Source organism: Hoplias malabaricus, chromosome 13, assembly GCF_029633855.1.
Source record: "Hoplias malabaricus isolate fHopMal1 chromosome 13, fHopMal1.hap1, whole genome shotgun sequence".
Classification (NCBI taxonomy): domain Eukaryota; kingdom Metazoa; phylum Chordata; class Actinopteri; order Characiformes; family Erythrinidae; genus Hoplias; species Hoplias malabaricus.
In genome coordinates this window covers 39,218,110-39,243,932 of record NC_089812.1, presented here as the reverse complement: position 1 = coordinate 39,243,932, position 25,823 = coordinate 39,218,110, and the positions used below count along the sequence as shown (strand labels likewise).

Sequence of the window (25,823 nt, the reverse complement as noted above, 5' to 3'; positions counted from 1 at the left end):
TTGATCGCCTTTAATTCAAAGAGCTTATGCATACAGCAGAACTTTTGACTTTGAGGTCCCAATACTTGAGAACATTGTATATTTAACAAATAGCAGAAACGATGCGACTCGCGCTACTGTACGTTTCAGATCACATTTAATGATTTCTTGATTCACACGAATCCTTCGAAAGCTTGTGCACAGTAGTTCTTCCATGGCAGCGTAGCATTCTCTACTTCCTCATTCTCTTTCACCACTCACACACACAAACACTCGCTCCTTCTGCCAGTCAAACCAGCTGAAGAAATCTTAAAAGGGGAGTTGTAAATGCTCCGTGCAGACACTGCCTGCCAACAACCGGTAACGTTTCGTCGTATTGTGCATTACAGCCCCCCTTAAGATGCAATTTATAAAGTCCTCGCACTTAAGGATTGTTGCAGATCTAAGCGTCGAACAGCTCCGCTGTTAAAAATCCATTCGTATCCATTTGACCTCATGAGCACCAATGTATTTTACCTTAAGAGAATCTAACATAATAAAAAATAACACTTATCTATTTCACTTATGTTTGACTGCAAGTACAGAAACACAAATGGCAATAAAAAAATACACAGCATTAAAAAGTTGCAATAAATTCACGATAAATGAATCAAGGTCACATTTCAAACTTGATACTTACTTGTACTTGTTTTTTTTCCCTCTACTGTTTCTTAATTACATAATATATTGGCCTATAATCTCCACAGGAATACTGCAAGTTGTAACAGTCAAAGAAATGCAATGAACATTGATACAAACCCCCAAAGTATGTCACATGGACCATGCTGTTATTGCTCCACTTTGTAGATATGGATTTTCAACTAAAGCAACGTGAAGCTACATAGTTATGACTGTCCTTCATATCAGCAGGATGTGTAGTTGCTCCTTGGACCGACCAGTGACTCTCAATGTTCAAACGTTTAAGACCCAGCACACCACACTTTTGCGGTGCTCTCGTCTGCTATATGCAGTGACGTAGTTCATCTAAGCAGCTCAAAGCAGCTTCTCTACTGGTATGCGATGTCCACAATTCCGTCAACTTGGAAGGACCGAATGAAGGAAACGTTCTCTTCCTCCAATCAGGGGCTTGCACTGGATAGTTTTATCCAATGAGATTGCCCCATGTCAAATGTTTGGAGGCAGACTGACTCTTTGGCACGTTCTGCCACAGGCGGATGGATGCGATGCAGCCAACTTCTTGGCATACATGATACTAGTGTGCTGTAAAAAAAACAACTTCAAACCTATACAGGGTCAGAGATTACCACTACATGGTGAGGGCATACACAGGTAACCACTACTGACCTGTAAGGGCATGCATGCGCACTCACAAACACACACACACACACTTCCCTATCCAACCTCTGGTAAAAGTGCATCAACTCATTGCCCTCATGCGAGACATTCTTGTCCTGTAGCCAAAACAGTTCAATTTACGACATTCAAAAGTGCAATAAATTAGCACAGAAGTTTGTGTTTTAGTCAAGGCAGGAAATAAATAAGACAGTTTAACTGCATCCCAATAAAATCTGTGTTTTAGAGTCCAACATTTAGGCCCAGTTCCCATCCAATGAATCCAAGGCAATTTCTTGAAAAAAAAAAAAAAATAATAATAATAATTTTAAAACTGGAAGAGGCAATAGAGCTGCTTCAATGCTTGGGTCTGGTCTCATAGCTGGGGTGCAGCAAACTAATGTGCAAACGGCAATCTAAGATGAACAGAGTTCTAGAATATGTTCTAGCTTATGTGGGTACCATTCCATGTTGGTACTACAGTAAAGTGGAAGTCTTGAGCTTCAAGAAACCAGAAAACAGTAGTCAGAACTTCTGCAAAGGCCAGATAGACCTCTTGCAAATGAACTATAGCTACTTGTGAGTTAAATTTTGATTAGATCAGTCTATGTTTATGTAGCTTATCTCAGACCCTCTTGATCCAAAAAAAGAATAAAATAAATACATAAATCGAAAGGATACAAATAGTACAATAAACTCTTCAGAGAATTTAGAATTCTTTGAAAGAAAAGCAAAGGGGGGAAAACAAAGAAAAATCTGACAGAAATATGGTCAAATGTGGGAACTAGGCTCATGAGGACATTATCAAAGGCGTGTTTCAAGAAAAAAAAATAAAAGTGACCTAAATTAGATCTCATTCTTAAATAAGATCCAGTAAGGTGCCAAGAGATCCCAAAATTTTAACAACGGTTTGTCGGCAGTGTCAGTTCATGCTTCCTTTATGGCACGACTGCGTTAACCATTTGAATGGGCGCCTAATTGCCAGAACCATCCAGGGTTAAAGGCTTGGCCTAACGTTTAAGTGCTTCACAACAAAGCCATTCAAGAAAAAAGTGCTACAACTAATTTGGACAAACACAAAAATGTGTTTTCATATTTGTGCCTCTAAATATCCCTAACTATACGATAGTTTTGACTGTTTGGATCAGTACTATAGAAATTAAGTACAACAAGGTATGGAGAATTAATTCCATACATTCTTAAAGTGCCCACTGAGCTACCATAAGAACCATTCATAGGGCAAAGACTGCAAGTTTACAGAAGTTAGTTACCATACACACTCCATATGTCTCCATATCAGCTCAGAACTGTCAGTGTCTGATTATACAAATAATACTTTTCAAAATATAACAGCTTAAACATGAAGAATTCCTGACCCTCTTGCACTTGACTGGTGGCTTTATATTTTGTTGGCCAGAAAAACTGAAATTGTCATGGCAACTGGCCCATCTCAAGCCTCACTCTACCTTTACTGCTGCATTATAAGTGGGTTAGAATGAGTGGGTGGTTGGCAAAATGTGTCTGAAAGATGTTTTATAATGACAGAAAAACGTTTTTAAAGACCAATCTGTAACAGTCTGTCCGGAAGTGCAGATAGGATGAAGGATAAGGAAGGCAAGAAAAGAAGGCAACACGACATGTATTATGTGGCAGCAGTATAAACTGATTCTGCTGTGGCTGGAATTCCAAGACTGGCCACTGAGGGCGCTGTTGAGGTTGGGGTTGGAGTAGGTGCGGGCGTTGGAGTAGAGGCAGGTGTGGGGTTAAGAGTGATGGGCGATGTGGGATTTAGAGCTGTGGTAGTGGTGGTGGTGGAGGAGGAGGAGGTAGTAACTGAGACTTGGGTTAGAGGAGCAGCTGTGTCAGTTTTGGCAGGTGTGTTGTTTACAGTGGAAGCTGGCTTGTTGTAGTTGAGATTAAGAATGTGTTGCTGCAGGTGCCTGATCCAATCCTCCTGCACTGAGAGAGGGCCATGGAACTCCACATCACAGAACCTAAGACGAGACGAACATCAGCATGTTTCTCACTTGCCATATGGCGTGTCTCCTTTCTCAGCTTCAGGCATTTACAAACCCATAGGAGACAGTTCTGTAGTGTTTTTTTTTAAAAAGAGCAATATATACAGAGTTTAGACAATGAAAGTGAAACACCTGTCATTGTAGTGTGGGAGGTGTCATGGCTAAACTGGAGCAGCCTGGTGGACAATCTTCATTAACTGCACACTGCACCAGTAAGACCATGTGCATCCAATGGTTCAAACACTGTCCTGAAGGCGGTGCCGTGTATCAGGACGACAACGCACCAATACACACAGCGAGACTGGTGAAAGACTGGTTTGATGAACATGAAAGTGAAGGTGAACATCTCCCATGGCCTGCACAGTCACCAGATCTAAATATTATTGAGCCACTTTGGAGGAGCGAGTCAGGAAACGTTTTCCTCCAGCAGCATCACGTAGAGACCTGGCCACTATCCTGCAAGAAGAACGGCTTCAAATCCCTCTGACCACTGTGCAGGACTTGTGTATGTCATTCCCAAGACCAACTGACGCTGTATCGGCCGCAAAAGGAGGCCCTACACCACACTAATACATTACTGTGGTCTAAAACCAGGTGTTTCACTTTCATTGTCCAACCCCTGTATTTAAAAAGGCATGAAAATGACTAAAGGTACAACTTACCGGCACTTGAGGGAATAGATTTTACCCACAAGCTTGACAAGGGGGGTAGACGGAGGCTTTGGCACAAGGGCAGGTACAGTACTGGTACGGGGGGGTTTTGGGGGACAGTTATCTCTTTCCCCTCCATCAGTATGTGATGGGTGTTTTAGAGGCCGCCGCTCAATGCCTAGAATAAAAGGCCATTAAAAACACAGTACTATTAGACACCTGTTAGACATATGAGTATTGGAGAATTAAGTTAAAGATGAGGCGTTTTCCAAATAATTAAATAAGTAATCAACAAATGAAAGAGGAATAGGTTTATTAAGGGTAAGCTCTTACCCCGTGGCACACGGACGTTAAGTTCACTACGTGCCACTTGGGCATGCGGAAGTGTACTCTGATGTCCCCCGCCCTGTGTACTGACACCATGCCTAGAGGAGGCACCCGTTCCGCTTTTTACATCCGCTGCCTGTGACGAGGACCTCCATGAGCTGTTCATGGCGTCCCGTCTAACGGCCCTCCCCTGGGACAACGTCAGGGATGCCCACTGGGTTGCTGAAGGCTTCTGAGATGCGTGAGCTGTGGGATCAGTCTCAGAGGATGGTGAGAGAGAAGTGTTGCTCCTCTAAAAGAAAAACGGCAGGAAATTACAAGGTTGCTTTAGGCTCATAAACACTTTTGGACTTAAAAAGCACTCAAGAACTATAGAAACCAACTACAGATCTGTTAATCTCTATTACAACATAGGAATAAATGACATAAACCATTCCTAAAAGACAACAAACATGAACTTTACAGTATTCAGTTGCACCAAGTACCTTCTTTGGGGCACTGCGTCCACCCTGGAGGTAACTGCGGTGTATCTCAGCTACTGTTTGTGGTCTGCTGCGCATCCAGGCACTCAGTGTCTCAATAGGTGAACCATTCACACACCATTCTGTCACACCAAACTGCCGCAAATGGGCGCGAGCATGGCTGGCCAGTGCTTTCCGGTTCTCAAAGAAAAAACCACACAGCTCACAGCTGGCATCTATGGAAGAGCATAGAAATTATCCATCAGAACAGCCTTAAAAATCTTAAATGGAGACCTTAAATGATTTAAATGTGGCAAATTATAGCAAGAAATCCATTAATATTGATTTGTGGAATGTGAACAGACAGGCACACCACAATGTTTTGGTCATATATTGTGGTTCTGCTTTTGTTGAGGCATTTATTTTACTGACCTTGTTCTACGTGTGTACTCAGCATGCTATTGTCCCTTTCATTCTTTTCACATTTTGTGACTACAACTAGAAGATGGAGGAGAATGTGGGAGCTATCAAGGAGAATTTTTTAAGCAGATATACGAGCATGTTGTTCAGTGTTCAGAGGAAAATAAATGTCTGAAACTGAATGTTTTTAGAGAAAACAGGATGAGCAAACGGGTCTTTTAAAAAAAAGTATATATTGCAAATAGTGGGTAGATCTTCTGTGGAGATCCATGTTATGATATGGAGTACAGAAACATGGGTAAGCACAAGATGAAGAGACTCATAGATACACTTAAGTGCACCACTCCAGAATCTAAACTACATGTTGTGAAGCTCTGCTTCAGATACACACTTTATAGATAACCAGTAGCCATGGTCACAGGACCCAAGCAACACTGAACTGGAATGACCCAAACTACAGCAAAAACCACATGGAGCAATTTGAGGTTTTCAGAAGACGTGTGGTGTAATACTGCACCATGTGATGCTCAATTAAATTGTATAAAAGTAAACTTTAATTTATTCACTACTCTCCTGCTTTTGTCATTTCTGTAGAATGGTTTTCCAGAGTCTGGTTTGGATGCTGCACCGAGTGCACACATTCCTATATTTATTAAAAGTATGCTGGCTGATACCTATGGGCATGGGCGACATGCATAGTAAACCCTCTGAACTTTACTGGAAGTGAAATTATTGGTTGATATGGCTCACTCTCAATAAAGGATGGTCGAAAGACTAGGAAAGAATGGTTTAAATTTACATCTGGCTCGAGTACAGACCCACAGCTGATCAGTCTTTTTGTTTTGCCTGTCTTGCATTTTGTCAGTCTTATTATATGTATTTTATTTTAATGGTGTTGGCTGAGATGTCTTGCCCCCCCTTGACATAAGCTTCAAATGTCGCCCATGGCTATGGGAACATCAGTGTGTGATGCCTCCACATTGCAAGACTGTGTTGGAAATATATTTACAGGTGATCCTCAATAAATTACAATATCATTAAAAAGTTAAGTTGATTTCAGGGCGCAGCAGGTAGGTGTCGCAGTCACACAACTCCAGGGACCTGGAAGCTATGGGTTCGAGTCCCGCTCCGGGTGACTGTCTGTGAGGAGTGTGTTGTGTTCTCCCTGTGTCTGCGTGGGTTTCCTCCGGGTAACTGTCTGTGAGGAGTGTGTTGTGTTCTCCCTGTGTCTGCGTGGGTTTCCTCCGGGTAACTGTCTGTGAGGAGTGTGTTGTGTTCTCCCTGTGTCTGCGTGGGTTTCCTCCGGGTAACTGTCTGTGAGGAGTGTGTTGTGTTCTCCCTGTGTCTGCGTGGGTTTCCTCCGGGTAACTGTCTGTGAGGAGTGTGTTGTGTTCTCCCTGTGTCCGCGTGGGTTTCCTCCCACAGTCCAAAACACACACATTGCTAGGTGGACAGGCGACTTAAAATTGTCCATAGGTCTGTGTTAGTGCTGGGCGTTATGACCAAAATTCTATATCATGGTATTTTTCAATATTATATCGACTTCACAGTATTTGATTTTTTTTTTCTTTCATGCATGACGTGTTAACCGCATTAGTTGCGAGACGATTTTCTGCAGTGGAGTGGTTAAGAGTTCCCTACTCCACCATCATGAGAATTGTACATTGTACAAAAAAATAAAGGTTTGCATGACCCCAGTCATAATCAGGTTTCAGAGGGTGGCACTAAATTAGTGAAGGAATCGTATGACATGACAGTTGCAGTGAAAATGTAGAACCTTTTATTTAACACGTGTTTCAGACAGTTTCAAATCTATAGGCTAATTTTCACAACAACTTATGTAAACCAGCTAAATTCTGTAAATGTTATCAATCTCTCACCAGTTTTTTTTTTTTGTTTGTTTGTTTTAGAAAACTTTACCTTCATTTTTTTACAACATATTTAAACAAATAAGAGGTATTTAGATATAAAAGCACACTCTTACCCATGTGGCCTACTCCGTGCTTGTCTGTGGATGCTTTGGCCTTAAACGGGAAGTCCTGTGGTGGAGGAGAGAAAGTTTTGGACTGGACCGGATGTGATCTTTCACCAAGGTGCCCTTCAGACGCCTGCACTCTCTTCCCAAGTGGCGCCATACCAAAAAACTTTCCTGCAGGGGGTGTGGTGGACAACCCTGTGGCCCCTAATCCATGCTTATGGAGTCGTGATCCAGAGTGAAGCATATTGAGGGGTGACTTGCGGGAGACTTTGGGAGACTGATAGCCCTGACTATCCCAGGACTGGCTGCTTTCCTGTCCTGGCTCTTCCTTCACTCTTAGCACAACAGATGCAGGTGTGGTGCCCTGCTTCCTCATGATCTCCCACAGAGTATCAATGGGTGAGCCATTCACAGACCACTCAGTGATGCCCATATGACGCAGGTGGGAGCGAGCATGGCTGGAGAGGCCTTTGCGGTTCTCGAAGAACTCGCCACAGAACTCACAGCGGATATCACGTGAGGGTTCCCTCTCTTGAGTCATGACTGGGGGAGTAACAGAGAAAGAAACGAAAAATTCTGGAATTTTATTCTACCATCTGAAAGAATCACTCAGCTTTTCCTATATTCAAAATGTACAGGGAAATGAAACACAACAACAACAAACAAAATAAAACAATACGTCATACCCTTACATTTACATTAGCAAGTCCATATGAGTTAACTATAAACCTACAGAAGAAATTGTTATTTTTTTTTTTTCCAAACACCAGATTTAATGTTACTAAAGGGTGTATTATTAAATTTATTCTTCTACGTTTATCTTACCCAAATTGATGGGATGAACATTGTCGGAGCTGCTCCATCTGGAATGTAGAGTCTCAGAGTCATAACCTTCATGTCCTTCTATCCCTGCTTCAGTAAGTGTCACTTCCACTTGCTCAGGTTCTGGCTTAGGTTTGACCATTACTACTGTGGAGGAGGAGTTGATGGCAGAAGCTGAGGCAGGCAGCTTGCTAGCAGTGGGTTGGTGCTGGCTAGATGATTGAGGGTAATGGAAAGGCATACGACCAAGGACGCCTCCTGGCGGTGAAGAGCATTGGTGGGCATTTCGAGGGGGTCCCGGACCTGGAGAGGAGGAGGGCGATTTCATTGGTTTTAGGGGCATGACACAAGGCAGACCTCGACGAGCTATAAGCTCTCGCAGTGTGTCGATGGGTGAGCCGTTTACAGACCACTCAGTAATGCCCAGCTGTCGCAGGTGAGAGCGGGCGTGGCTCGAGAGGCCCTTGCGGTTCTCAAAAAGCTCACCACAGAACTCACAGCCCACGTCTTTCATTGGTTCAGCTACAAGAAACAGAAAAGAAAGACTGTCATTTCATAAAAGCATTGCTGTTGTGTTAATTAATATTGAAACTTGAAGGTTTTTAGAACCAGAAACAAAGCTGTTCACAACTGTGTTTGCTGATGCAGCTGAATGACTTTTTGCAGCACAGCAACAGCAAGCAAAGTGACTTACAATATGTCAAAAGCAACCTGTCCAAACATCCAATCACACTATAGGCTGACTGTGATTTTTGTAACTGTTCTGTAAAACCTGTCCAACTTTGCGACAGTTGCTTTGATAAATTTAAAGAATGTACTCATGGCCAGAGTATGGATTGGCTAAGTTTGCGTAGGTAGAAAAAAAACAAAAAAAAAAAACACATGGCTGTAGTCACCAATAGGAATGGGCATCAGCTCCCTGCCACTCAATCGGAAGACTTGCTGGGGGGAGGGTTTTGACTTCTTGGTAGGCGGAGCCAACAAGGAGTGTGTAGCAGAGGAAGAGGAAGAAGAGGTAGCATTGGAACCCACACCATTGCCTACTGCTGAGGTTTTGTAGAGGAGAGTGTTGGGTAGAAGAGGCCTCTTGGAGGCTGAAGTAGTGGATGTGGATGCAGATGGGGTTGTAACTCCAGAGCTCCGGACTCTGAGGTCCTCTGGGCTGTCGGGGAGTAAGGAATTTGCTCTGTGTTTGAAGTCATCTGTGAGAATAAGTCTGTTGAGAAGGTCGATGGGAGATCCCTTGGACTCGGAATACTCCACTCCAAAGTGGCGGAGGTGGGCCCGAGCATGGCTCGACAAGCCCTTACGTGTCTCAAACCACGCGCCACATAACTTGCATATGATGTCTTTGTCAGGGTCCGCTTCCATTGCTATGAAGCAGAGAGGAGAACCAATGGTAAAAGACATGGGAGAGAAAGTGTGTGAGGGATAGAAATACAGGGGGACCAGAGAGACACGAGTAAAGACACCAAAAATTACCTCAGCACAATCCTTTAAACCCTAAATGCCTGTAAGTGGGTCCTCACTCATAACAATCATGTAAATGAAAGGCTGTAAAATAATCCATAATAGTTAGTAGAGTTCCAAGCCTTCACACTAATAAATAATTTTAATAGGGTTCAAGGATTACATAATCACTACTAAATCACAACTGAATGGGGGCTATAAATGCGTAGATACATTTTCCTGTACACCTCATGCATACTGATATTTAGTCTTCCTGAGGTTTAATAAGATTAGACAGACATAAAAATAATAATCAGTATCAAGTACCATTATATCTGCTCATCCTTTATAAATGGTTTTTATACATAGCATTAAACCAGATTAGTTTTCCTCTCTTTTTGACAAACAGTCAGTCTATTCTAAGAAAATTATTTTTACACAAAGTTTCAATTTAAACAAACAGCTAATTACTGCATTACTTAAAAAATAAACATGCAAACTGTGCTTTTAAATATAAGCCAATAAACAAATCACAGATGAGACATTCTGGCTTTGTGAAACATACACTAAACTATTTATATAACATTTTATTTCATTGCATATTTTTAAAAAAAATTATTGCACAGATATGAACTTCTCAGATGTGGAGTATCAGGTCCAAACATTTCCTGGAATTGCCCTTTCACACATGTAGTGTACAACTGGAGATTATCTGTTGTCAGAAGCGTTTTCACAACAGGAAATGTCCACATGTTTAGACATGGGGCAGTGCATGTGTAGTTTGTGATTGAGGCACAGCCTTAATTCACTATGAAGTCTAGTGTTAATAATAAGTCTAATACCGATTGTTCAGAAATTTGTATTCACAGGTACTGCTCCCTACAGGTAACGTTCTGGGTTACTGTGCATGTCTGAAATGAATATAAAAATGTCTTACTGAGATTGAGAGGGGCATCTGTGTCCTGCGGAGCCCAGAAGGGTCTCGGTGGAGTGGAGAGGGCAGTGGTTTGGACCCTACACATGGTTTTATGCTCCTGAGAGCGTAGAGGGGAAGACACCGGGAGCAGGGATGATATAGGGGCTTTTCTCAGCACAGGAGATGGAGATGGAGAACGAGACTTTCCAAACGGTGAGGAGGGCAGAGAACCACATGGAGAGGGGCTGGTAGGAGAAGGGGGGACTTTCACTACACTGCTCAAGACAGATAGAGGAAGAGGGGGCTTAATGTCCTGTGATTCGTCTTCAAACACCTCATCTGTCTTAGGGCTTAGTGCAGGTTCGGGTGAGGGAAGACCTTTTTTGGGTGATGGAGGTGGATGGCATGAGGAGGGAGTGTCAGGTGGCTGGGAGTCAGCTGTCCGTTCCTTAGTGATCTGATAGAGGAGATCTATGGGTGCTCCACTGCTCTCAGATGTGCCAACGCCTAGCTGGCGCAGGTGTGAGCGGGCGTGGCTGGACAAACCACGTCGCGTCTCAAAAACAGCACTGCAAACCTCACATTTCAGCAAACCAGAGCCTGAAGAGGAAAACAGTGTGTAAATCCTCAATCATTTAAGGGTGAGCAATTTAGAACTTTTTATATATATTTTCAAAAAGCATCATATATATCATGATATTTAGAAAGCTGCAAACAACTTATAACAGGACATCTTACCATCTGTGGGTAACAACCCATCAAATTAACACATGCAAGGAGAGAGAGAGTCCATTAATGAAGTTATGTGAAATAATGAGAAATGACACAGGGATAAATACTAAACACATGAAAGAGAAGTACAATCCTGTCACTCAGTGCAAATTAATATCAGCGGGTTGAACTGATGGCCTAGTAAAAAGTATCTCATTACCAAGATCCTACACAAGAAACATCTCGTGATGTTAAAACCAGTGAGCTCTCTCAAGACCTTCACGACCTTATTGTTGCAAAACTCACTGATGGCGCTGGTTACAGAAGAATTTCTAAACATCTGAAGGTTCCAAGTGAACACTGTTGGGGTCATAATCCAGAAGTGGAAAGAACTATAAAACAGCCACGACAAGGTGCTCCCTGCAAGGTTTCAGACAGAGGAGTGGAAAGAATTATCAGCAGAGTCCAAGAGTCAAGGACCACTTGTGGAGAGCTACAGAAAGATCTGGAATCAGCAGGTACAATGGTTTCAAAGAAAACAATAAGTAATGCACTCAACTGCCATGGCCTCTACGCACACTCACCACGCAAGACTTCATCGCTGAAGAAAAGCATGTTGAAGCGCATTTAAAATTTGCTCAGCAACATTTAGACGAGCCTGTGAAACACCGGGGGAATAGAGTCTGGTCGGATGAGAATGTGTCCATAGGTGTGAGTGAATATGTGAGTGTCTCTCTCCCTGTGAAGAACCACCTTGCGCCCAGTGATTCTGGGTAGGCTCTGGACTCACCGCAACCCTGAACTGGATAAACGCTTACAAACAATGGATGGATAGTTTCTCCATATAGGAGGCATCTTGAAGCTGTCATCACCCACAAAGACGTACGAAGTATTAAATAAATTTCAGTAATGTGTTCAATACTTTTTTCCCTTTTTACTTTCATTCCTCATTATTACACAACTTCATTTATGGACATATATGGTTTGATTTCGTTGCATGTGTGGATTGGACGGGTTGTTATCAACATCTGGTGAGAATTTCTTATAATTATTCAGCTATATTAAGTATTGTGTTAAATAGTAAGTATTATTAATATGACATCAGTAAGTAGTTAGTAGTGTAGTGTTGCATAGGTTTTTATTTCTTAAACTGCCTGAGCCCACAAGTGTAAGGACAGATAAATAAGATTATAAAGACGTAAGAAACTTATGAACACTATCTTAATGTTATTTCATATTTAAGTGCGTTCATTTAAAAATATCACAATGACATGCACTAAATTAACGCCAAAGCTAGCTCACTCTTGATCTCCATCTCTTCTGCTGGAGTAGCGCTCTCTGGTTGTAAAGAGAAAGGGCTGTTTGAGCCTGGGCTCGATGTGAAATTGTCCAAAAGTGGCATCTTTACATCTCTCTCTTCCCCTTTCTCGTCACCACCTGAAAAAAAAATACATATATATAATTAACCAGGTCAAACCAAAGTCAGCGTAGGTAACTGTTAATGTCTGTATAAATCTTCAAATTCAATGTCAGGACATTAAAAAAAAAAGTTTTACATTTGTTAACCATTTAGACTACCCTTTATTGCAGTGTAGAAAAGTCTTTTTGTAAAATGCAATAAAAAAAGATGTAATTTGTTAATTCTCTCGAAATGTACACAGAAGAGATCAACTTGACTCTATTCTACAAATAAAAAAGTAATTTAAAAAATTGATGTGTGCGATGCATTAAAAAAAAATAATAAAAAGAACCAAATGTCTTTCAGGAAGGGGGCAGCATTTCGCAGTTCATGTATCCATATCAAATGGTAATTTATATATGAACTCCATTTTTCCTCGTAAGAACTCTAATTCAAGATCTCTCTAACGACATTTTTACTTGTAAGAATACAGACCTACATATCCATAATTAAATTTTGACTAGTCACATTGCCAGAGGACATATTTTTAACGTAAATCTGACTAGTCATAATTCTCCATTAACTTGCAATGAATTTCACCCTCTCATATCCGCAATAACATTTTTACTCGTAAAAACTCCAATTAGAAATATCTGCAATTATATTTTTACTATTACAAATATAACTTTAGATATCTACAATGTAATTCTAACTAGTAAAAATTCCTGGTCCACATATCCATAATTGAATTCTGACTAGTAAAAATGCCAATTTAAGAGCTCTCGAATTAAGTTTTTACTAGTAAAAATATGTTAGAGATATATAAGGTTTCAGAGCTCTAAAATATGGCAAGTCATTTTAGCTTTTAATAACTTTTTCTTGATTTCAAGAATTCAATTTGCACATGTGAAAATTCAATTGTTACTAGTTAAAAAAAAAAAAAACACACTAGTCAGAATCACTAGTAATTCTTATCGCTAGTAAGAATTTAAATCTTACTATTAAGATTTCAATTGTCACTACTAGTAAAAATGTAATTAATGTAATTCAAGAGTTTCCCCATTCATTTTAATGGGGGAAACATTTTTACTACTAAAAAAAATTAATCCTTGATATATAAAATTTAATTTTTACTAATAACAATTTAGTTCTTGATACCACAAATGTAATTTTTAAAATTTAATTTTTGATATCAAGAAATAATTTTTATTAGTGAAAATTTAATTGATATCAAAAATTACATTTTTGTAATGCTAAAATGTAAATGTAGATATCTACAAATCAGTTTTGACTAGTAAGAATAACATTATTGATATCTAAAACTAGAATTCTTAGTAAAAATGAAATTGTAGATATCTGTAATTATATTTTTAATAACAGAAATTTAAATAGATCTAGTAATAATGTTGATGGTGAAATCAACAATTATAATTCTGAATAGTTTTACACATATCTCTAATTATGTTATGGAGCTCTAAAATATAGATTAAGGGATCTACAATTCTGATTCTTACTAGTCAGAATTATGTTTTAGAGCGTTCTATCATGGAGGGTTCATTATGTATTTGCATCTTATGCATATTTATGTCAGGGACTTAGGCTGGAAAAGTCTGGTGGTGTCCGTGTGAGACGAGTGCTGGGCGAGAGATCATGGACGGAGTGTGTCAGTTTAGAAGGATCTCTGGGGAGGAACTTTTTGACACTTTCAGCAGGGTTCTAAGTGCCATTGCTGTTGTACGAGAATGATTAGAAAGCTCTGGGAACACCACCTTTTTGTTGGTGCCAAGAAGGATATTAGCGACGGAGCACCTGCTAAACAACAGACTGCTACACAGAGCAGCTCAGAAACTGAATTATATAAAACAAAAAAGTTAAACACAAGACAAAAAAAAAAACCACAAAGCAAAACAAAAAATACTCAATACACAATACTCTACCCACTAAATAATTTAAACTCACCATGAGTGACCCTTGTATTGAAATGTAGTCTAAAGATAGGATGAAGAGGCGTGCTAGCCTCACATTAGCATATGATGAATATGAGTTTTGACTCGTAATAATAGAGTTGTAGAACTCTCAAACTGCATTTATTACTAGCCACAACTCCATTTATATTAGTAATAATTATTTTTGAACGAGTAATGATTTCATAACGGACCTCTAATGTACATTTTTATTAGTAAGAATGTAATTTTTGATATCTCTTTTTAAAGAGAGCTCTCCAATACTTACTAGTAAAAATCTCTTTTACTAGTGAAAATACAATATTTACTAGTGAGAACTGAATTGTAGACATCTATAATTCTCAATTTTACTAATAACAAATTCATTTTTATTAGTAACATTTATAGTTTTACCAATAAAAACAGAATTAGGCCTTGTATCGCTTGTGTCATTTTAGGCTAAAACGGCTTGCCATAGATGTAGGCCTTTACACTTTTCCCTGATAATAGTCTGGATGCCCCCTTTTTATCATTTGTATAAAGAATCCAACATCCATTTTCCCAAAATCAAGCTGAAACGTGGACTCATTAAACCACAGAACACATCTCCACTGACTTTCATGCTCATGCCCAGGGACTTAAGCTGCCTTTCTGCATAGAACTGATTATTTTTTTGCATAACTGAGTTCAGGTTGCATTTCTTTCTTTAATAATTTCTTGGCAAACAGTAATAAAGGCTCTGTAAAGTCTTAATGAAGCCATATTGCTATGTAACAGATTAGCTTGACTGTTTAAAATGCTAATCTCAGGCCTCCAAATTCTCAGTGGACTTCAAGTTTGTCGTTTTTTGATGATTCAATAATCGAGCACCGTCCATCATTTTCTCCCTCTCATTTTGACCATACTTAATATACGTTGGTGTCAAGCCCCTACACTTCCAGAAAGGTATGAATTAAACTGGTGATTTCGTGACGAAAGGTGTGAAATATGACTTTAGAAACAGAAAACTCGTCTGAGACTTTCCAGAAGTTGAAGGGAAAGCGTACGATGACCAACGGACCAACGGCATTTTAAAACACAACAAGAGATTAAACGGCGAAGCAGGAAAACTAGAGATTCCTCTCAGAAAAACTGACGGCGAATATCTGACAGAGAAGGCGAAACAGCTAACGCCGTCTGCATTTCAGCTTTTCGGACACGTACTGTGGGAGTTACTGAAATATTGCCTTGAGAAATGCTTTACGTGGCTTAAAGCAACGGCAGTAAATTCCTCCCGAAACTTGGTGTCCGTAGGTACAGGTCATTACCGTTGGATTAAGGTTTGACCGTTTTTATCCTAACGGTTTGGATTGGAGAAAATATAAACATTTTTCTAAACACAGCTGACAATTACGTCTTCTTTGAAGTTTAAAGCCATTTTCGACGTCGTTTTGATATGCAGAGTGTGCCAAAGCCCAACGGCGTTGTTCCTCCGAGCGCCAGAAACAGTTAGTTTTCACCCAAAGATCGTGGAGAGTCGACAAGAGAATAAAACTGTGCTGAAATATGACTCACTTTGTCGCCCCTGTCTGGCTCAGTCTTCAGTGAAGAAGCCAGACTCCAAACACTCTCACACACTCATGTGTGTTTTCCCGGAGACTCTCTGTCTCTGGGCTGTGAGCTGTGTCACTGCAGCGGTGAGAGGAGGACACCGAGCCGGGGCTCCAACGGCTCGGACTCGGCTCCTTCGAGCCCACACTGACACTTCAACCGCCGCTCAACAGCGGCCCTGGCGTTACGGTACCTCCACTCACTCTATTTCACTCTTTGTTTGTGTCTGCAGGGAGGTGGAAGCAGCCATTTTGCCCCGCGGGGGCACACACGCAAAAAAACCGGCTAGCCGAGGCGTGACCAATCCGGTAAAGGCGGAGACTAAAGCGAAATATTGAATGCCAGACATCAATTTATATGCGTCGAGACACTGCATGAAGAAAAGGACACTGCGTTCTTTGCCTGAAAAACTAGCACAACTCCCTCTGCTGCACAAGACTCTTCTGGTGTCGCTCTTCTTCTGACTCTGAACCACACGTCCATTCCAACATCCCACTTTCATTCACAACAATTATAAATATGCACAAACCTTAAATTACGTCATAATCATCTAAAGAAACGATGCGTTCTGAAACATTGTCATTTAAATCATTAGAAATTGTGTTATTGTTAGTGATTTGTCACATATCTGATGTAGCTACCATTCCTAGCATACATTTCCCAAACATGTGATAAATAAATTGCATGCTGATAAAGTTACTGATATAGGGGCATTTCAATCCAGATATGACATCCAGCTTCAGGGAGAGTACTAACTAAAGCAGAGTGGACATGGGGGTGTTCAGTTCAAAATGCCAGGCCTCCCACTGTCAAAAGTAGCATCAGTATATCAGGAATACTGCATCCTGTAATGGTACTACAAGTAATCACGTTTAATGGGAGGCTTCACTTTAGCCAGAGTGTCCCTTTACAAAGAGTTTAAAGAGTCTGATCACTCGTAAAATTTGTTAAAGGATCAAGTAAGACTGAAATCGAAACGACTCAAACTTCAAGCACAGTCACTCACACAAAACCTCTGAAACTAGACATGCACACGGAGGAAAAATCCCATATCACTCACCCTCAGGTTCACTTTCATTATGTTCCTCTTTCCAAGGCTGAGTAGGAGATTTGGGTGCCTGCGGCGTTGCTTCTGATGTTCCACCCGTTTCATCCTGTCCTGAGACAGGCTCCACTTTCTCTTTATCTGGGTCACGTATTTGCTCTTCAGAGGTAAAAGGAGGGGTGGATAGAGCAAGATCTGGACGCTTGGAGAACAGCTCTCGGAGGACGTTGATTGGGGAGACTGTGACCTCCCAGTTAGTGATGCCAAAATCTCTGAGATGGGCTCGGGCGTGGCTGGAGAGGCCAGCCCTAGTGTCAAAGCCAGCGCTGCAGAACTCACAGCGCATCACACTGAAGGTTTCTGGATCAAAGTTGGCAACTGGAATCAAGAATAGTATCAGAGAGACTGAAGCTGGAACAACTCCAGCCCTAAAGCCCCTCCCACCCTGTAGAGCATCATTTTGTATTTTCGTCACTCTGACATACAGGCAATTTCCTACTTCTATTTGAGCTGATAAATAATTGTTAGGCAAACCTTGAGCGCACATGGAAATCAATAGGATTGGAATTGGGGAACTATCATTAAAAATGATAATTGTTGTGATGTGCATGTTATTTCCATTTCAGTAATATCCTTTTAAATTAATCTGAAGTCATTTTATTCTTCCCTAACACATGTTGTTGACAATACTAAATGACTATCCTCACCTTTTTTCTTCTTCTTTTGGTAGGAGAACTTCTTCTCAATGGCATTTACCTCTTCTGGGGATATGAAGTGTCTAACATTGTAGCTGACTCCAACTCTATTGAGGTGACCTCTAATATGATTGGCCAATCCGATTCCATTATCGAAACGGTCTGAACAGTAGGGGCACTTCCTTCCCACACTTTTTAACGAAACCCCCTCCTCGTCTTCCTCGTCATCCTCTTCAGTTAAGGCATCAAGAAGACGATTAAAAACAGCCTCCTGTTCCTCTTCATCAATGTCATTGTCATTATCCTCATCATCATCATCATCATCAGCATGATCGTCATTTTGTGCATCAGTGGTATTTTCACCACACGTTTCCAGTGGAGTCTCGTCATTTCTGTCTTCTTTTGACTCCTCACTGGTCTTTGGTTGAGGAGAAGGTGTGAGGTCTGAGGTCTCAACAGGGGACTCTTCTACAGAAAAAAAAATTGGTAAGCATTAGTGTGAAGAGTAGAGAGGAAAGTGAGGTTTTGGCGGCATATTCCAGACTTATTTCAAAATTTTTGCAAATGAGTGAAACGTGAAAATGTGATGTCAAAAAGACTTGGCTTTTCCATTTTAAATTTGGCAGCCATTGTACACAGATATATAATGAATCTGAATTTGAATGATGTCTTAAATAACGCACACTCGCATAGGAAATGCAATTGTAAATACACAATTTAATTATTCATCCATTATCTGTAACCGCTTATCCAATTCAGGGTCGAGGTGGGTCCAGAGCCTACCTGGAATCATTGGGCGCAAGGCGGGAATACACCCTGGAGGGGGCGCCAGTCCTTCACAGGGCAACACAGACACACACACATTCACTCACACCTACGGACACTTTGAGTCGCCAATCCACCTACCAACGTGTGTTTTTGGACTGTGGGAGGAAACCGGAGCACCCGGAGGAAACCCACGCGGACACGGGGAGAACACACCAACTCCTCACAGACAGTCACCCGGAGCGGGAATCGAACCCACAACCTCCAGGCCCCTGGAGCTGTGTGACTGCGACACCTACCTGCTGCACCACCGTGCCGCCCCACAATTTAATTAGCATTTTGAAATTTGCATTTGAATTCTTGGAAACGGTCTGGAATATGCTGCCACATGACATGTAAACTCCATTAAAGTCATTGCTTGACAAAAAAATAAATGCTACGTTACCTCAGCAGGGTGCTTGCTTGTTTATATAGTTTGTACTAGTTCATACCTAAAGGCATTTTCAATCTTAATTGGTCTGCTTTTAAGCTCGTAACCTTTCACACATTTCCTTTGCAATTGCCATTTCTCACTGTAATTATCAGTTAAGAGAAATAATAGACTCAGTCTGACACAGCAAAGTGAATAGGAACCAGGGAATTTTTTTTGCGACCTTCTATTAATTATAAAAGATGCATATATCCACTTGAGGTGAATAAATTGTTTACTGATAAATGCATTTTTATATTGTTGTCCATATAAACCTGGCTTTACCCTAAAATTTACGGCCAGTGTTGTAAGACACTCTTCTAATAATTGGTCTTGCGGACCACTGACTTTTTTAGTTGAACCTTATACAAACAAATCTGATGATCAATGTGCAAATTTAAATATATATCTTCAAATAATTATTGAAAGTTTTTTCAATAATAAAACATATTTTCTGTACAAATATGCCAAATACACAGTATGCTATGAATAACAAAAAATTTAAAAATCATTAGTGTAAGTTTAATTTTTTTTAAAATCTTTGACAAAACAATGAAATGAGTTTAAAAAAAACTACATACAGTGGGGAAATTAAGTATTTGATAAACTGCTGATTTTTGCAGGTTTTATCTGTATTACCTGTATTAATTGCACCTGTTTGAACTCGTTACCTGTATAAAACACACCTGTCCACACAATCAATCATACCCCAACCTCTCCACCATCCCAAGACCAGAAGAGCTGCCTAAAGACACCAGGGACGAGAAAAAAAAACAAAAAAAAAAAAAAACAATTGTAGACCTGCACAAGGACGATAGGCAGCAGCTCGGTGAGAAGGCAACAGCTGTTGCCGCAGTTATTATAGAATGGACGAAACACAAGACGACTCTCGGTCTTCCTCTGTCTGGGGCTCTGTGCAAGATCTCACCTCGTGGGTTAAGGATGATTCTGAGAAAGGTCAGGAATCAGCCCAGAACTGGGAGGACCTGGTACCACAGTCTCAAATATAACTGTTAGTAACACACTATGCCGTCATTGATTAAAATCCTGCAGGGCACGTAAGGTCCCCCTGCTCACGCCAGCAAATGTCCAGCCCTCGTTTGAAGTTCGCCAATGACCATCTGGATGATCCAGAGGAGGCATGGGAGAAGTCATGTGGTCAGATGAGACCAAAATAGAGCTTTTTGGTATCAACTCCACTCGCCGTGTTTGGAGGAAGGAGGAGGATGAGTACAACCCAAGGACACCGTCCCAACCGTGAAGCATTGGGGTGGAAACATCATGTTTTGGGGGTGCTTTTCTGCGAAGGGGACAGGACGATCGCACCGTATTGAAGGGAGGATGGATGGGGTCATGTATCACGAGATTTTGGCTAACAACCTCCTTCCCTCAGTAAGAGCACTGAAGATGGGTCGTGGCTGGGTCATCCAGCACGACAGTGACCCGAAACACACAGCCAGGGCAACTAAGGAGTGGCTCTGTAAGAAGCGTTTCAAGGTCCTGGAGTGGCCTAGCTCGTCTCCAGACCTGAACCCAATAGAAAATCCATGGAGGGAGCTGAAACTCAATGTTGCCCAGCGACTGCCCCAAAATGTTTTGGACAAGATCTGTATGGAGAAGTGGGCAACAATCCCTGCTGCAGTGTGTGTGTAAACTTGGTCAAAAACCACAGAAAACGTCTGACCTCTGTGATTGCAAACAAAGGTTTCTGTACCAAATATTACCTTCTGTTTTTCTATTGTATCAAACACTTTTTTTCATGCAATAAAATGCAAATTAATTCTTTAAAAATCATACAGCGTGATTTTCTAAAAAAATTTTTCTTAGATTCTGTCACTCACAGTTGTGTATTACCTACGATAAAAATTCTTTGTAAAATGGGAAAACAGATACAAAATCCACAGTGTATCAAATACTTATTTTCCCCACTGTATAACTGTGAGCTCTTTGGCTTAAACAATCTTACAGTCTACATACCTATTTTGGTGGTCAGCTCTGAATCAGCCTCTAGCTCTGGTAGTGGTACAGCTTCTTTTTGGTCCAGTTTTGTCATCTCAGTGTTTTGGTTCTGGTTCTTTGCGTCATTAGTGTCAGTAGGCCGAGGATCCAGTCTGCTGCTTGCTCGTGTTCGGCCCATTGAATCCCTCACAACTCGCTTTGAGCGTCGATTAGCTGAATTCTTGAACGCGACCGCCCTGCGTCTCTGTGCACCCTTTGCATTTACTGGTGCAGAACACTGGGGCTTTGGGATATTCTCCTCTACCTGCTCAACCTGAGTTGACACAGATTCCTTGTCTAGGCATGGAGCTGCAGTTGGAGCAGCATCAGTTTGGGCACTTGCTACCTCCGGCTGGTCTGTAGGTTCCGCTGGAGGTGCAGGGACAATGTGATCATGGCTAGGCCCAAGAAGGGGGTTACCCTCATTCTCTGTCACTGGATCACAGGCACTGGGCTGAGTGTTATCAACATCAGCCTGTTTCTCCATTGCTTGCACCGAGGCCCTTGTGGGGTACCTTTCGCTGGGAAGTGTGGTGGCCAGGCTTGAGGCATCAGTCCTAGAAGGCCAAGTCTGTGCTTTTTTGCGTGACTTTGGCTGGAAACGGGGCGAGGCTCGATGGACACCAGCCTTCGATCGAGTTGTATGAGTCTTAGCATGATCTGCAAGCTCTTGAGGCACATCCGAACTGTAGTTACACTTAAGACAGACAAACTGGCCACAGACCATGGGAGGTTCTTTAGTGGTTGTACGCCTGGGCTTTCTGCGACTAGCTTGCACCACTGTGCTTTTTCCTCCCTCATTCAGCTTTCCTATCTCTTCCAAGATCTTTTTACGTGACTCCTGATGCCGTCTGTGGTGATCCACCAACACCAGCCTGTCGGAGAACTCCTGACCACACTCCATACACTCAAACCCAGTCTTTTTGGCTCTTCTCCTACTTGCACCCTCTTCACCGCGCTGCCCCTTTTTCCCACCGTCTGGAGCATGCTCTCGCATGTGCTCTCGCAGATGTGCTCGTCTTTTGAAGTAAATGCTACATTCCACACAGGTGAAAATATCCTGGCAAAGTTCGCCTCTGACTGCTTGAGGCCTCTCGCTCTCCTGGACTTTCTCTTCCTCTTCTTCCTTAAACTCAAACACCCCGGCTTCATCGTTCACAACTGTAGTGCGACTCTTTGCCCTTGTAGGAGTTAACCTGGTCTTCCGGCTGGTTCCAGTTGTGCGTTGCCAGGGATTCAATCCGGAGAAAGGTCTCAGTAAAGCCCTCTTCTTTCTTCTACGCTGGATAAAGGTGCAGTGTGCCCAGGGGCCTGGAGGTGGGCTTTCAGGGTCTGAATCTCCAGGGAAGGTATATACATCCCGTTCAGGAACCTTCTTCTCCTGCTTCCTGTGATCAAACCTTTTCACAGCTTCTTCCTCTTTTTGGTTTCCCTCCTTTGGATTTGTGTCTGAGAAAATTGGCCCAGCCTGGTCGGGCACACCACTATCTATTTCTTTTTCCACTGTAAACAAGACGGAATATTAAATCATTAAAATGTTTGTAGAATCCATATATTGCTGTTCTAAATTATACATTTTAATTATATACTTTTTTTCCTCAAAAACAAAAGCAGTTACAAAACAGCTTCCAACTCCTTCCAACTCTCACGTTGCTTGATGCTGGACTGTGTCGTCCTGGGCTCTCCGTATGTTTCATCAATTCCTTGATCTCTCGTCTCCAGAGTGCTTGTCAAGTCCTTCTCAGAAAGTAAGTTCTTGGACGTCTCTGTTGTTTGGTAACCCCCACAGTCAACTCTGCACGTTAGAAAAGGGTGTGCAGATGAGTATTTCAATATAAAATCAAACATATGACATGTTTGACCTGTTTTTTCCATCATTTCTTTTATTTTAATCTTATTTGACTAAGCTATGTCTCTTATTTGAATGTGTTCAACTGCTCACATTCAGATTGCATTTATCCATACAATCTCTATGTCCAAAGACTTCTGTCATGTGCCTTTAGTATCGGTTACACGTAAAAAATATCTGTTCAACTTCATCTCACCTGTCTTGCTCCTCTCCACAGGTAGGACTTCCTGGACTGTGAGCCGCTAGGCCATGGGGATTGGAAAAGTGTTGAAGCTCCTCTTCTGATGCACAACATTGAAAACAACACAAACAGCACCCAAGTGACTTAACATATTAAAGCAGACCAAACGCTAAATTTACAACACACTGTTTCAAGAAACACACAACAGAAATACATACATTAGCCTAAAAACTACTTAAGTTCAGGATGAGTAAGCTCTGTTATATCACATTAACAAACATGAAAATAAACAAGCAAAGCACATCCTAGGCTCCTCATTATAGAGAGGAACATAGTGAAAAATTACCATCGAATGTTTCTTTCTCAGAGTCTGAGTCCCATGTTAGAGATGAAGGGAAGGCTGAGGATCGAGGTTTTCTCTGACTGGTTCCGAAGGGTTCAATCCTGGAGAGGAGGCTTCTCTGAAGCCCAGTATCCCCTTCTCCATGACATCTATCCAGACCGCCACCTTGTGAAAATCCCCCCTATGTGGGTGTTAATAACAGTCAGAGTTAGCTATTAGGGGTGGCCAATATAACACAAAAAAACACATCACGAAACTTTTCACAACACCAGGGATTTAACGATGCATTGGGACAGTGTGATACTGCAATGCAAAAATGCAATACAAAGCATCATAGAAAATAGACAGCCTATAAACAACCTAATCCAACTCCTTTCTTTGAACAACACGATTTGGCAAAAAGAATATTATTTTCCTTCATTCAAATATGTTCCAAAATACTGTGAAAATACCAGGTTGGTTTCTCGGTTCTGTTCTCTTTGTAATGAAATATGCAGCTGGTCTTTGTTCTGACAAAGTCCAAATATGTCTCAAACCCTCACTGTGAAAAATGATCTCAGTGCAATAAAAATACTGTCTTACTGCCCAGGCATTTTAGCATATTAGCAATGCTGAACCACATGATCAAAGCTAGCAGTATTTACGAATGAATGTCTAACTGTGTCTACTTAAGGTGCTACAATCTTTAGTAATGTGCACTGTCTCAAATATGAAAGAGAAGAAGACAGATGTAAAAGTTAGTGTTCAACCTCATACCAACAAGCTGTTGTTAAGTGGAGTTGGGGAAGCTGATGGTCCACTAATCGATGCTGAATCAAGGGGATCCATACTGGGTAGAGGACCTACTCCAGGCTCCATGGTCCGGCACGTCGCTCTACTGCACGTCACCTACATAGTTTTTTTTTCTGGACAAATTCATGTACATTAAACACACACAAAGGTTGGGAATGCTTCTTCTATGAACTAATGGGATAAAGAGTAGGGCTGAAATAAAAAGCTGAAAGAGTTTGAGCTTTGAGAGGTGTATATTATAAGTGTAGTATAATTAAGGGCGGCACAGTTGCGTAACTGTCACTGTCACACAGCTCCAGGGTTCTGGGGTTATGGGTTCAAGCCGCTATGAGGGGTTTGTTGTGTCCTCCCTGTGTTCATGTGGGTTTCCTCTGGGTGCTATGGTTCTGGTCCATGTGTGAGTGAATGTGTGACACCGTCCAGGTAGCCTCTGTACAAACAGGGGCTCTGAACTGGATAAGCGGTTACAGACAATGAATGAATGACGGAGCTTTAAGGCCCCTATCCCAGAGCCAGATTAAGCATGAGACTAAACTAAAAACTAATTTCCCATGAGGACTTAGTACGTTGCAGGAGAGGAATTTTAACCTAGTAAAACAGAGCTCGTGAGCTGCCGTGGGGATGAGTTAGACCAGTCAGAAGTAAACAAACACATAGGTGCTGTGTACAGAACAACACACCCACTTCTGACAGTCTGGCTCACTGCATTCAGTGCTCAACCTCAAGACAGAAAAAGTGGATTTGCTGGAATTCTGCACCAAAACATGAGGCTTGTGGTCATTTGTATAAAATATCTTAGAGGAACCTTGGCCTTTAGTATTCCCCAGCACTGTATACAATCTCTAAAAGGAATGGTTTAAGTACAAAGACAAAAACAACTCCACTGAGACTGAAACTCGAAGTTCTGCACTTTAGCATCGGTCAGATGCAAACTTTTAAACTGATAATGCACGGCTTTAAATTCATCAGTATAAACCAGAGCCAAAGGACTGTGCAGGAAAATCTCAATTAGATGTATTTCCCCCCTCAAAAAAAATATTCGGCACTGATGAGCACCGAACCCGCGTTTGAGTGGACGGCGCGCATAAAGAAGGACACTTTGAAGCAAGTTGACGCGTTTAAATTTAGCGACCACCGTGGCCCATCCGCCCCGTTTCAGTGCGCGTGCCCGTGTCACCTGAACACCGAGCTAAAGAAGTGTGAAATGTCTGATTCGCAGCACCTGCGCGCTGCAGTCTGGGCGCGTGCGTCTGACCTATTTCAACATGTCTGGTCTGGATTCGGTAAAATTAGCGCCGTCCTTGTGATGACGAACGATGTGGAGGTAGCGCTCTTCTCGCTGAGGAAGAAGATGATGACGATGATGGAGAGCTAGGGTTGAGGTTAATGAGGGTGTGCTACAATAGCCTCGGTCCAGAAAGAAACGGACAACACGGTGTGAATGTTAAACAGAGCCCATAGGAGCGGACGGGGGGGGGGGCACACCATAAAATTGTGCAACACTCACCGAAACGGCCTGCTGCTGGAGCCCAATACGGAACGAGCTCCGTCCGAGCTACACTATGCGGCTCTGCATGTCCGTCCTCGGGGAAGTGTCCGGGAAAGCGCCGCAGTGGGGCTCGGTGGAGTCTCCGGCTTCTCCGCGGAGCGTGTGTGCGAGTGTTTGCGGCACTGTGAGCCGGGAGCTAAGT

At 41.8% G+C, this 25,823-nt stretch overlaps 1 protein-coding gene across 2 annotated transcripts; it reads right to left on the bottom strand.

Moving 5' to 3' along the window:
* Positions 1–25,823, bottom strand: wizb (WIZ zinc finger b). Of its 2 annotated transcripts, XM_066641872.1 has the most exons (17): positions 25,640–25,823; positions 24,097–24,245; positions 23,344–23,521; positions 23,013–23,097; positions 22,617–22,762; positions 20,947–22,470; positions 17,748–18,203; positions 17,056–17,418; positions 12,366–12,500; positions 10,374–10,952; positions 8,884–9,360; positions 7,991–8,509; positions 7,172–7,708; positions 4,792–5,003; positions 4,313–4,598; positions 3,992–4,157; positions 1–3,305 (listed from the first exon to the last, which is right to left on the bottom strand). In XM_066641872.1, the coding sequence occupies exons 2-17, from the start codon at positions 24,196–24,198 to the stop codon at positions 2,954–2,956; spliced, it is 6,117 nt and encodes a 2,038-aa protein (XP_066497969.1). In that variant the 5' UTR covers positions 24,199–24,245; positions 25,640–25,823; the 3' UTR covers positions 1–2,953. The 2 variants fall into 2 exon arrangements, with proteins under 2 accessions (XP_066497969.1, XP_066497970.1); XM_066641873.1 differs by lacking the exon at positions 25,640–25,823 and having other exon boundaries at positions 24,097–25,267.